Source organism: Macrotis lagotis, chromosome 2, assembly GCF_037893015.1.
Source record: "Macrotis lagotis isolate mMagLag1 chromosome 2, bilby.v1.9.chrom.fasta, whole genome shotgun sequence".
Classification (NCBI taxonomy): domain Eukaryota; kingdom Metazoa; phylum Chordata; class Mammalia; order Peramelemorphia; family Peramelidae; genus Macrotis; species Macrotis lagotis.
In genome coordinates this window covers 164,840,248-164,852,927 of record NC_133659.1, presented here as the reverse complement: position 1 = coordinate 164,852,927, position 12,680 = coordinate 164,840,248, and the positions used below count along the sequence as shown (strand labels likewise).

The following is a 12,680-nucleotide window of genomic DNA, read 5'->3' as shown; positions in this document are numbered from 1 at the left end:
GTGCATTAGTCTGTCATTTTTATATCTGTATGTCTACAGTCAAAGCACTGCTTAGCTAATTTAGGTATGAATAAAGGGGACAATTCCATTCAAAACTGTTCCTTTTCATCGAACTGAAGTATAAAGCTGTGTTGGCAGTTCTCTAAGCTATAGACCCCTCAGAAGTGCTGCTTTTCTACCTATTTTTTTTTAACTTAATAAAATTTCCCATTAAATGTTGGGCCTGAATGGGACATTCAACAGATTGGAAGCAGCCTGTTTGAGATCTTGTTCAGTTTTCTACTGACAGTGCAGATGTGACACAATGAGCAGGTAAGACAAACAGTTAAAGTAGAAATTCTTCAGGACACACCAAATACCTTGGTTTCCAAGGACATTCCTCTGGCTTTCTCTTGAGGATGAAGGTTTATAAAATTGTCCTGCTAAGAAAAACTGAATGGATTGAGTTCAAGCTGGCCTTTGACCAGTGACCTTTGGTTTGAGTGGGTAGACTCTGTCAATTCTGCCTTGCTACTATTGGATTTCTAAAATGAGATGCTAAGTGACTGTCCTAGCATAGATTTAGGAATTTTTATTAGTAGGTGAAGTAGCTCACATATAAGCTTCAGGTTTACAAAGGTTTGAAAAATGTAAATTTTTAAGAAACCATGGGTTTTTAAAATGTTTTTGAAGTCTGGCTTTCAAATTATCTTTGTTCAGTTGTTGGAAAATAATCACTGGTACAATAATATCAACTTAAAAGCATTATTGATTTGAGATAATGTCCGAAGTCATCCAACAATATTTAGTTCATTTTGTGAGAATGTGAGTATACAAATTCCCTAAGATGTGGATAAAGCTCCAAATATTCTATATGAATAAAGATTCAAGGAAAGAGGGGAAAAAAGAAAAATGTAACTTGTAGGTTGATATGGCCAAAGCCATACAGTTAGCAAGTGTCACAGATGGAATTTAAGCCCAGCTAGTTGGCCCGGTAAGTCTAGTAGTCTTATGTATACCTTGCTGGCCTAGCTGTTTTAATTTTGAGGTCTGACAAAGGTCTCACAACTCTTAGTGGATCATGTGGTGGTTCCCTACGGCTGTTAGCGCCACTTAGTAATGTTGCTTATTAAGCATAAGCTGCCCTCGCATTGTTTGAATAGGAAGGCTAGGGAGGAGCCCGAGTCCGCACCAGTAAGTGGCCCTAAAAATAAAATGGAAGTGAACTATGAACTTGACACTGCAGGGAAAGTTGCCGGGCTGGGAAGCACAGGCTGGGCGTGGCGGGGGAGTTTTCCTAACAGTAGCTGTCTTTAGAAGGCACTTCCAGGCTCAGAGTCCCCCCCCCCAAAGCCTGTCCTTTGGAGGCGGCGGAGCGGCGGGCCCCGCGTCTCCCGGGGGCACCCACGGATGTGAGCGGCGGCCCGCCGCGCCTCCCCCTAGGGACTGCCGGGGGCCTCGGAGCGCCGCCCGGCCCCACCCCGCGCCGCCGCGCCGCCGGGCGTGCCGGCCACGTGCTCTCCGACAACAAGCCGGCGCCGCTCGCGCTCTCCGCCGGCTCCGCCCGCCGCTCCAGCCCCCGGGGGCGGGGAAAGCCCAGCCAATGGGCGAGGCGCGCTCGTGTGGCTGAGGGGCGGGCTGCGTACGGAGGCCGAGGCGGGACTGCCGGCAGGGAGTTGGCGGCAGCCCGGTGAAGGGGCCGAGGGGCAGCCGAGGACCCGCGAACCCCGGCGGCGGCGCGGACAGCGGGCTGCAGCCCAGGTTGGAGGACGCGGGCGCTGTCGGGCCCGCGCGGGGGGCCCCGGGGCGGGGGGCCAGGACCCGGGCCCGGAGGCGGGAGCAGCGTTTAAAGGGGCGGCTCGAGCGGGCCGCCGCCGCGCTCCGCAGCTTGGGCCTGGGGTCCGGCCCGCCCACACCCACCCGATTTTGCAGATGGGGAAACCGAGGCCCGGAGAGCTCAGTGATTTATCCAAGGTCACACATGCGTAAGTAGCGGGGCCGGGGCGGCGGGCGGGTGGTCCCGAGCTGTCCCCGCCCCTCCGAACCCCGGTGCCCTCCTCAGACAAATAGCGCAGGTGGACCAGATCACCCCAAGATCGGCCAAAGGGCAGGCGTTCCACGGTTCTCTGATGCCCCCACCCTTCCAGTCTAACTTTCAGTGCCCTCCAGGTGCCCCCCACTCTAGTCTTGTCTCCTACCAGGCTGACACTCTCACTCGAGCCATAGCTCCCGATTTTCTGTAAAGCTGGCGGGACCCTCATGTTTCCGAGCACTATACCGGGGCCTGGGTGGCTACCAGAGGGTCCCGCAGTATCCAGGACGGTGGGCCATGGACACCCCCAGGAAAAGCGTGACTGCCGGCATCATCATCATCGGAGATGAAATCCTCAAGGTGTGTGCGTGTGTGTGTGCAAAGGGCCCCACATGGTCTGTGCGGGCCCCAACAGGCGGGCATACAAGTGGGGACCTGGACCCTAGGTGACTCTTCCCTTCCCAGGAGAGCAGCAGCTTAGTTTGAACTGAGAGGGAGAAATGCTCAGGTTAGTCCTGCTGGGAAAGAGGAAGTGAACTTCCCCTAGAGCCACCTAGTCTAAACTTGCAGGTTCCATGACACGGACTTCTCAGTACAACACACCTCCTTACAACGTGACTGAGCCCCTGCCAAACTGGTTACTTAACTCACCCCTGGTTCATTTTGTCAGCTAGGATTTTCCTGGCTTCTGTAAAACTCCCAAAGGAACCCATCATTCATTCAACAGACATTTATTGAGCACCTACTACATGCCTAGGCCTGCATGCTAACATGGGGAATGCAAAACTGTATATAGTATTGTCTTAAGGAAGAAAAGAAGGAAGGAAGGAGTATTTCTTTGAAGTGTTTGCTAAGTCTACAAAGCAAAAAAAGTGCCTGTCTTCAGAGAGCTTATATTTGTAAAAAAGTGCTTAGTATAGTGCCAGGCTATAGAAGGTGGCATATAAATGCTAGTGATTATTATTAATGGGGGAAGAAAGACCACAAAGGGGATTCAGGTTAAAAAATGAAAGGGGGGATAGATTCATATCAAAAATAACTAAAGGATAAGACCTTCAGAATCATTATTTGAGAAACTCCCAAGACTAGATCACTTCTAGGTGATTAAGTAAAGCTGAGCCTTGAAGGTCAAAGGCAGAAATGGTAGGGTGGACCTTTCAAGGGAAAGGAACAGCCTGACCAGTGGATTGAAGATAAGAAAGCACAAGTTCTGTAAGCACTCTATAGTCTGAATTGGCCAGAATACAGGGCACATGTAGGCGGGTCGTGTGTAGCAAGGTAGCCAACCATGCCATGATGAGTTTGGACCGTAGTCAGTGGGAAGTAGGAAGGCCCTGAAGGATTCTGACCAGGATAGTGGTGATCAAAGCAGCGAACTAGGAGGATTGGTGTCTTGTATAATAAGATGGGCAGAAGAGAGGAGAGCCTAGAGGGAAGAAGACCAGAGGTAATGACCTAGATTGTTGGCAGTGAGAAAGGAAGAGCACTGGACTAATTGGATTATTAATTAATAATAATCACTAGTACTTATATACCACCTTCTATAGCCTGGCCATATCCTAAACACTGTACTAAATTTGCCACTTAAAAGCTGGGAGATTTAGAAGTAACTATTAGAAGTGAGGAGTCAGGAGGGAAAGAAAGGAGTTATATGTCATTCTGAAATCAGAAAGTCATGAGAAATGGCAGATTCTATGAGAAATATAACTTTATTTTGGACTTCATGAGTTTGCAGCAGTACATCCAAGTAGAGATGTCCAGGGGCAATTGAAGATAGGACACTGCAGCTCAAAGGAGTAGTTTTTGCTGGAGATTAAAGATTGAGACATCATTTTCCTGGAGCAGATAGTTAAAGGAATGGCACTAGACAGTCTCACCATAAGAGAAGGCTTAAAGAGAAGAGTAGAGGGCTAAGTATAACATCATGGATCTGATCCAGTGAATGACTCTGACTCCATTCCAAATCTTAACCCTAAATAATTTTTCCTTATCTACTGTTTGGCCCTCATTCATTTCCCTCTCTCCCTCTTTCTCCCTCCTTCCTTCTCTCCTCTCCCTCTTCCCCTCCCCTCCTCTCTCTCTCTCTCTCTCTCTCTCTCTCTCACCCACCCACCCATTCCTATAATACCTCCAAGAAAAGAGGTTCTTTTTTCTCCCAGATGGGAATAGCTACTCTCCTTCAACATAACCACACAGCAGACCTCTTCACCCCACTTCTTCCACTTTTCCCAGGGCTACACTCAGGACACCAACACCTATTTTCTGTGCCGGACCCTACGTTCCATGGGTGTTCGGGTGTCCCGGATTTCTGTGGTACCAGATGAGGTGATGGCCATTGCGGAGGAGGTGGCCTCCTTCTCCACCCGCTTCACCCATGTCCTCACTTCTGGTGGCATTGGACCCACTCATGATGATATCACCTTTGAGGCTGTAGCCCAGGCTTTTGGAGACAAACTCCAGCCCCACCCTGAGTTGGAAAAAGCTGTGAGAGCCCTGGGGGGCACTGGGCAAGAGAAGCTGGTTCAGGTACCCTCCACTGCCCGCCTCCACTATGGTACTGACCCTGAGACTGGGGTCCCCTTCCGATTCCCCCTGGTCTCTGTCCGTAATGTCTACCTCTTCCCTGGCATTCCAAAATTACAACAGCGGGTGCTTGGGGGACTGTCAAATCTATTCCGGAATGAAGGGATGCAGTTCCACCTTCGTGAACTATATCTAACCCTGGAGGAATCGTCAGTTGCCCCCATCCTCACAGAGGCACAGACCCACTTTGGACGCCGACTTGGCATTGGCTCCTATCCAGAATGGAGTAGCAACTACTACCGGGTGAAGGTGACGCTGGACTCGGATGAGGAGTCAGCAGTTGAGGAAGCCCAAACCTATCTGGCTGCCCGCCTACCCCCTGGAGCCCTGGTGCCATTTGTGGCCAGTGCTGTGGAGCAGGCTGGGGAGGCTGTGTACAGACTAGCCCAGTCAGGTAGGAAGAAGGTTGCAGGAGAAAGGGAAGTGGCCCCAACATTCCTGTCTCTGGCAGCAAGTTATTTGTCTTAGGAATGGGGACTATAGCCAGTACATCTGGTAACAAGAAGTATGGTTTGCTGTAGCTTTCCTTTCCATCCAAACAGTGCTAGTGGGCAGGTTTGAATATTGCCTCTGGTTTCTCAGTCAGACAAACCATAAGGAGATGCATGCTTCACAGTCCAAGGACTGGGCTAGACATGGCCTCTTTAATTTTCTTTCAATTCTCAGATTCTATATATTCTGCAGTACCTAGGGAAGACTGACTTGGTCCTAGCCCCTGGGGTGGGACAGAATTGAAGGGCTGTTGAGCTGTAAAGAGCCTGGGAAAATTCTGAGCCTATATCTATCTCCCAATCCCTCTGATTGTGTCTTCCCTGTACTCCCCAACATTCCTGGCAGGGACTCCACTGGGGAAGAAGGTAGCAGGGGCCTTGAAGATAATGGAGGAGGCCCTGTCAAGGTACACCCTGACCCAGCTCTGTGTGGGCTTCAACGGGGGAAAGGACTGTACTGCCCTCCTACACCTCTTCCATGCTGCTGTGCAGAGGTACCCTAAGCCCCAGGAGGGCCCTCCTTCCTAGGTGTGTCAGGGGAGAGAAGGAAGACTTTTCATATCAATCAGCAAGGATTTGTGTGTAGGATGCCTTCCATAGATGTGCAAGATGGTAGGGAAGATACCTAGACAGTAGTTATTAGACACCAGCCCTCCCCTCTTGAAACTTATAGTCTGGTTGGCCTGACACCATTGCAATACACAGCCAAAGAGCAGTAAAACATATTCACTAATCATGTTCTGTAGAAGTTAAATCTTTAAAGTTGGGAGAGGTCAGACTAGGGTGGCTTCCTGGGGGAAGGGAACCTTAAGCTGGTCCTTGAGAGGTGGGTGTGCAGGATTTGGATGTAAGAAGACAAAGGAGGGCATTCCAAATGGAGGGGGAAAGGACAGCGTACACTGTTTTAGGGGGCTCTCTTCTCACAAATGAGAAAACCTGACCCCTCTTCCCCACTTACTCAAAGGAAATTCCCAGAGCCCAAGGTCCCACTGCAAATTCTCTACATCCGTAGCATCTCCCCCTTCCCAGAGCTGGAGCAGTTTCTGAAGGAAACAGCCAAGAGGTATTGGGGATTAAGAATTTTGGCTTGGGAGAGGCTATGGGAGTTAAGAGGAATGAGGATGTTGCTTCATTATGGGTTCAAAAGGTGGTTTATGGGACCCTTTCCAGGTATAAGCTGCAGGTCTTACAGGCTGAGGGCGACATGAAGCAAGCATTGAGTGAAGTTCGAGCACAGAACCCCCAGCTGGAGGCTGTGTTGATGGGCACAAGGAGAACAGATCCTTCATCCCGAAGTCTTAGTCCCCTCAGTCCTACTGACCCAGACTGGCCCCAATATATGCGTATCAACCCACTACTGGTAAGAGAGAAAAGATTCCTGACTTACACTGCCACCTTCCTACTCCTCATATTCCCATCATTTCTGGTACCAGTATACTATCCTTTTTAAAAACTAAGCTGAGGGCGGCTAGGTGGTGTAGTGGATAAAGCACCAGCTTTGGAGTCAGTAGTACCTGGGTTCAAATCCGGTCTCAGACACTTAATAATTGCCTAGATGTGTGGCCTTGGGCAAGCCACTTAACCCCATTTGCCTTGCAAAAAACCTAAAAAAAAAAAACAAGCTGAGAAGGAGGTGCTCACTTTCACCTGTAAAGTATAGGAGAGGATGGAAAAGCATAGTAACCTTCCTCCCTCTAGGGAACAAGTTTGAGAAAAAATGCATGGTTCTGCCCATTCTCCCAAAAGTAGAAAAGGGATGTGTGCTGTGTAGATGATTCAGATATTGGTACCTGTTCAGTGAACTGACTCTTGTTCTCTAGGACTGGACATACAGAGACATCTGGGATTTCCTCCGTCAACTGTTTGTTCCATACTGCATCCTATATGATTGGGGGTAAGAGCTAGTGTGGTGAAGAGTGATAAGAGAACATTAAAATGGGCAATCAGGCATTTATAGGTACTATGTCTTTTCTCCCTATGTCTCCAGTTACACGTCTCTTGGTAGCCGAGAGAATACAAAGAAGAATGTTGCCTTGGAGTACCCAGGCCCTGGGGGATGCCCTGCCTATCGACCAGCCTACCAGTTGGAGAATGAAGATGAGGAACGAAATTCACGAACCTGACTCTTTGGACTTGGTGTTAGTTGGGGGCATTTTTGTCCCCATCTGCTGCTCTGCTGAGCCCCCAGTTCCAGCAGCCCTGCCATCACTGCTGATCAATAAATGGTATTTACTACTGTGTCTATTGCTTCTGCTTCATGGATGTAATTGGGACCTCTTCTCCAAAACTTCAGGAGAGCCCCACCCTCAAAGACCTAGAGGGTGAGCAGAAACCCAGAAGTACAGGGTTGAACTGCCTCCTCTCTGCCTAGATACCCTTAACACCAAGAAGGTAGAAGCCAGAGGGCAGGGGAGTTAGGGAGATGGAGGTTGGGGGATATGGAAAAAGAGGGGCTTGGATAGGCTTGAGCTGACATTGATGCTTCTCAATGCCAACATCAGCAGGGCTCCACGTGAGGATATATGACCTGGGGAAGAGAGAGGAGGGAGCTATGCCAGTGGGTAGCTTGGCAGGATGCCCAGGGTTCTCCTACACAGAGAGGGGAGGGACAAGGGGTTAGATACTCCCTCCCAAGTCCCACCCAGTCCAGGCTGACACAGCCTATTATCCCCCATTCCAGAATCTCCCCTTGCCTCATCCAGGGGCTTTGTCTCTGCTAGTCATGAGAGCACCCAGTGCCTAGGGTAGGAGAATGTTTATAAAGGCCAAGGGAGTCAGCCCTTTCTATCATGAAGAACTATCCCTATGCAACCGAGGGCTGTACCCGTGGCCCAGGCCTTGCCCTTCTCCCTCAGCCAAGCCCTTCATGATGCTGGGTTCCGATTGCCTGTCTCCAAGATGGGCACAAGCTGGGGAGTACTCCAACGATGCCTGAAGGAGGTGGCTTATGTCCTTCTCTGCTGCTGGTGTATTAAGGAGCTGCTAGACTAGCCCAGGTATTCAGGACTCTCCCTGCCCATTCTGATGCATGTACCATATCTGGTACTCTCAGGTGGACACATTGGGGGCAGGATTTTAGCTTTCTTGGCAATGTTTTCTGAGCCTACCGTTTTCTCCTCCTAGTGTCTCCATCTTCAGGACTCCTTGTGTCCTCTGTGCTTCCCTGAGAGTACCAATAAATGAGTGGTGTTCAGTGCCTACTGTGAGCTGTGTGGGCTTCTAGCCCCTTTCAACTATGGGGCTGTTTGATTTCTAGGCCCTCTGGACGATGAGAGCCCATTCCTGCACAAACAGGATCTCAGTGAGCTGACAGGGAGAGAGCAAGGTAGGAGTTCATAGGAACAAGGAGGTAGAAAATAAACTGCCTTGTGCCAGGCAGGAGTTTTTTGGGGGGTTTGGTGTTTTGTTTTTCTGTTGAGGAAACATGATCCTCGATAAAATGGGGGGGGGGGCTGGTGGTTCAGTATTTTAGGCCCCACCCTGGCTAGCATTGCTACTGCACTCAAAAGCTTCTCTATCTCAGATACATAGCACACACCACCCTCCTGTGCAAAAATACCAGGGATAGGACACTGTCCCTCAGGGCCCTAGATTCCATCATCCTCTCTGTCAAACTGTAGAAAAAGGGATAGAAGCCTAGTCTTGGTCCTTGGTATAGCATAGGAAATAGGACCAGGATGGTGGAGAAGAGAGAGAGAGAGAGAGAGAGAGAGCTTCCACAATTCAATCTTCCCTTTCCTTTCCTTTAACAAGGCCTGGCCCCCAGTTTGCCCTAACCTACCCTGTGACTCAGGCCCTGGCCTCCTGCCTCTACCAGGCCTTCTACCAGCCCCTTTCCTGTCTCCCAACCCATGACCAACCCCACTCCACCCAGCTGGAGTTGGGATATTGCCCAAAGGACGAGGGAAGGGGGTGCAGTGTGAATACAGGGGGCTGAGAAAGGAACCTATGCCAGGAGAATGGAATGGGCAATGGGATGCTTGGCAAAGGGGATTTTGGGGAAATGGTGGGTGGAGATGGGCAGAACTGTGGTCTGTGTGAGAGAGAGTAAAGTCAGAAAAAGAAGCAGTGACAGGAGACAGACAAATTCAATGTGCGATTTGAGCTATGGGAGTGGGGTAGACATCCGGGAGGGTGAAACCAGGCAGCTGGAAGGGATATAACCTTTTTCTTTCTCCCCACTTCCATTCTTTCCTCTCATACTCACCAAATATATTCTCTCTTTTCTTTTTTCTTGATGAACCTGGTGTTGAGCCGAGGTGTTGAGAACAATAAAGCCTCACCTCCCCAGTTTAGTAGGGAAGTGGATGGTTTTCTCTCCACTACTCCCCTTTCTGCCCACCTCCAGGTTCCCACACTTACAGATGGAAAGAGGAGAGAAAGGAAAATCTGCACCCCTTTATCTTATATCCACCAATATTCCTGATACCATTGATTGGGTATTCCTATTATTTATTACTCCTTACCTAAAGATGCCCATGGGTCGCATATTGACTTAGGTTTACAATGTAATGTTACCTATTTTTTATTGTATTTTTTCTGTATGTTGTTAAACATTTCCCAATTTTAATCTGGTTCTACTGCACTGGGGAGCGTTGAGGTAGGCACCCCTTCCACTCCCCACAAATAGTGCTTTTCTTCTCCTATATTCACAAGGCCCCAGTCCCAGCTATCCTGGGTAAGGACCTCAGGGTAGAAGAAGGCAGTTAAGGGGGTAGGGTTGGGACAGACAAAGGTGTTTAAAGGTAGACAAGGTCTCAGTTCACCTAGGAAACACTATGAGGGATCCTTTAACATGAATGTTCAAAAACCCACATTAAAAATTCTGCTCTACCTGACCCCTGACTATTTTGTGAAGCCAGGTTTCATTTGTCACAATGAAGGTTTAAAGCTTTCAGTAAACATTAATACATTGCCCACCCCCTGAAGGGTGCTTCTCTGGAGGTTTCGGACTTGGGGGTTGATTGGGGAGTGGGTGTTGCCTGTGTTTCCTCATCCCAGTGGTCTAGTGGGCGGTGCCACATTCCTTGTTCTGTGTGACTGAAGGGGAAGGGGAAATCGGGGTGCGCTTTGAGCGGGGGTCGGGGAGACAGAGGGGATTTTCCGAGTCGGCGTTTGAAGCAGCGAGGACATCTAGAGGTTTCCAGTGGAACTGAAGCAACCTCAGAAACTGAAAGACAGACGTGGAAGGGGGGTCCAGACCCGAAAAGGACCCCCTAGGGTCCCTGAGGAAGAGGAAAAACGGAGCACGAGGCTAGGCTCCACAGTCTCTCCGCCAGGGGCCACATGATCCCCTTGGACCTTGAATCGGGAGAAGGAAAGGAACTTGACCTCGTGAATAAACTGGATATCACAATAAAAAAGAACAGACCCTTGGCATCCAGCATCTTCCTGATTGTGAGGTCGCGCAGGGGGGGTCACTGGTGGCTATAGAGCGGGGGATCCTCAACACCCGCTCCCCCTTTCTGCATACATTTGCATCTTAGTTGCATCTGAGTCATTTCCTTTTTGTATACAAAATCCCCCCTTCCTCCCCACAGGGTCCTACTCTGTAGTTGCCCCCCCCACACACGTCTTCCCCCCCCCCCCCAGGTCCCACTGCCCTCTTCTAGATCCCTTTCCTCTTCCCCCCTTGGCCAATCCCTCAAACCCCTGCCTTCTTCTCCAGGCTCTCTCCCTCAAAGCCCTCTCTCCAGCCTCGGACTCTAAGAACCCCAAATTCCAGGATTAAGCTACCCCCAAATCAAACCAGTTTCTTCTCCCTTCAGACCCGCGCCCCCTGCAAGTCCTTTGAAGGGGGAAAGAGGTGAGAGTGCGGGGTGGGGCGGGGTCTGTTTTCACCACCCGCTTCCCCTACACCCCCCCCCCCCCAGTAGTTTTGGAAACTTGCTCCCCAGAGCTTCCTGGGGCTAAATTTAAATTTACCTGCCTAGGCCCTGGGGGGCGCAAAGATCCCAGCGGAGATTAGAGCACAGGAGCCGACGGCTCTGCACCCGACCTCGGAATAGGCACCGGAGTTATAAATAGACCTGCCCGCAGATGCTAGTGGGGGGAGACTGAGGAAAGGGGAGGGGGCCCCCCACCAGCCGCGGCCCCTTCAGGTGGGTTGGGCGGTCGCAGTGGGAGCGCTGGGGTGGCGGCGGCTGGGGGGGCTGCGGTCTGGGCGCCCCCAGCGGTTTCCTGGGCGGCTGGTACTTGGAGGGAAGCGGTGGAGGCAGGAGGGGGCCAGAAGTTAAGAGGTGGGCGCAGCAGGTATAGTCTTTTGGGGTCCCAGCTTCCCTACTAGGGGGTGGCTGACTCTCCCAATCCCAAAAGGCAGGACTCTCCAGAGCCACACTCCTGCAGAACCCCTTCCTTCCACACCCCAAAACATTTCCTTAGTTCTCAGAGCATTTATCTCCAAAGTGGCTGCGCCTTCTCCAGAGGATGGGGTGGCAGCTCCCACTGCCAACTGCATTCTCCAGGCAAATATCCTTCTTTTTCGGGTCACTTACCTCACCCCGTCCTCTCCTCCATCCCCAAGTGGTTACCTATCTGGGTGGGTATGTCTAGAAAAAGGGATGGGAGAGGGGAGGACCCAGCTCAGCCTGGGGAGTCTGGAGCTCCCCTCTCCGCTGCTTTCTCCTGGAGGTCCCTGCAGGCCTCTCACAGCACCCGGGGCCAAGTTCCAACCCAGCAAGTCGAGGTGGCAAGAGACCGAAGGGGGCCTGGATTTCGAGGGAAGGGAATTGGGGATAAGTCTGAATCTTTCTACTTCAGATGCTCTCGACCGTTTGGTTTAGGATGTCAAGAAACGGGGACAGTTTAGTCTGGATCTCCTGCCCCACCTTCCTCCCTCGGAGCCAGGATCCCCAGGGAACCGTAGGCTGGAGACTGAAGAGAGAAGACTCGGAAGGTCCGAGGGGCTTCCTTGGATGGACTGGGGATGGAGGGAGGAGCTGCAGGGGATATAATGGTGAAGATAGAGGCTGAGGAGAGAACCGGAATGATTGGGATTCTTAGGGAAATGAAGATTGAAATTCCTCGCTTCTGCTACCCTGTAGCCCGACCTTGGCGGGGAGGGGAGGAGGAGAGGGGGGGAAGAGTAGCTGGTGGCGGAGGCTGGACTCAGCCTTGCCTGCACCAACCTAGGAGGTCACCGCAACCTTCTCCAGCCCTTAGAAGTGTGACCTTGAGCGAGCCAGAGCGCGAGCCTGTTTCCTCATCTGTATAATGGGGATTCTAATCTACGCCATGCCTACCTCCCGGGGCTGGAGTGGGGCTCAGAAGAGACTTTACTGTAAGAGCGCTATATAAATGTCAGTTGTCATTACTTGTCATTATTTATTGTGCCAATTTATCCCTGGCGCTTCCTCTTGGCCCCCTCCGCCCCTTGTGCGAGCCCTCTCCGCTGACTCAGTTCTACTCTGCCCCTGGCATAGCGCTTTCTTGATTTCGAGTGTGCCCCTGGCACTGCCCCCTCTCGCCTGGCACCGGCCCTTCCCCAGGCCGGCCTGTCCCAGGAGGTAGGGAAGAAATGAAGAAACCCGGGTCTGGACTCTACTCCCTCCAAGTCCTTACAAACCGGACTCTGTCCGCTGAGGCCGGGAAGAAAA

The 12,680-nt window shown here is 51.1% G+C and overlaps 2 protein-coding genes across 2 annotated transcripts; both read left to right on the top strand.

Moving 5' to 3' along the window:
- Positions 1-1,619: 1,619 nt before the first annotated feature.
- Positions 1,620-7,325, top strand: FLAD1 (flavin adenine dinucleotide synthetase 1). Its single transcript, XM_074223353.1, has 9 exons — positions 1,620-1,740; positions 1,912-1,964; positions 2,181-2,371; positions 4,244-4,988; positions 5,432-5,579; positions 6,050-6,148; positions 6,256-6,445; positions 6,906-6,979; positions 7,073-7,325. Exons 3-9 carry the CDS (start codon positions 2,309-2,311, stop codon positions 7,206-7,208), a joined length of 1,455 nt encoding a protein of 484 aa, XP_074079454.1. The 5' UTR covers positions 1,620-1,740; positions 1,912-1,964; positions 2,181-2,308; the 3' UTR covers positions 7,209-7,325.
- Positions 7,326-7,418: 93 nt separating this feature from the next.
- Positions 7,419-9,325, top strand: LENEP (lens epithelial protein). The gene is made up of 2 exons (XM_074223355.1): positions 7,419-8,081; positions 8,209-9,325. The coding sequence occupies exon 1, from the start codon at positions 7,891-7,893 to the stop codon at positions 8,074-8,076; it is 186 nt and encodes a 61-aa protein (XP_074079456.1). The 5' UTR covers positions 7,419-7,890; the 3' UTR covers positions 8,077-8,081; positions 8,209-9,325.
- The last annotated feature ends 3,355 nt before the right edge of the window (positions 9,326-12,680 follow it).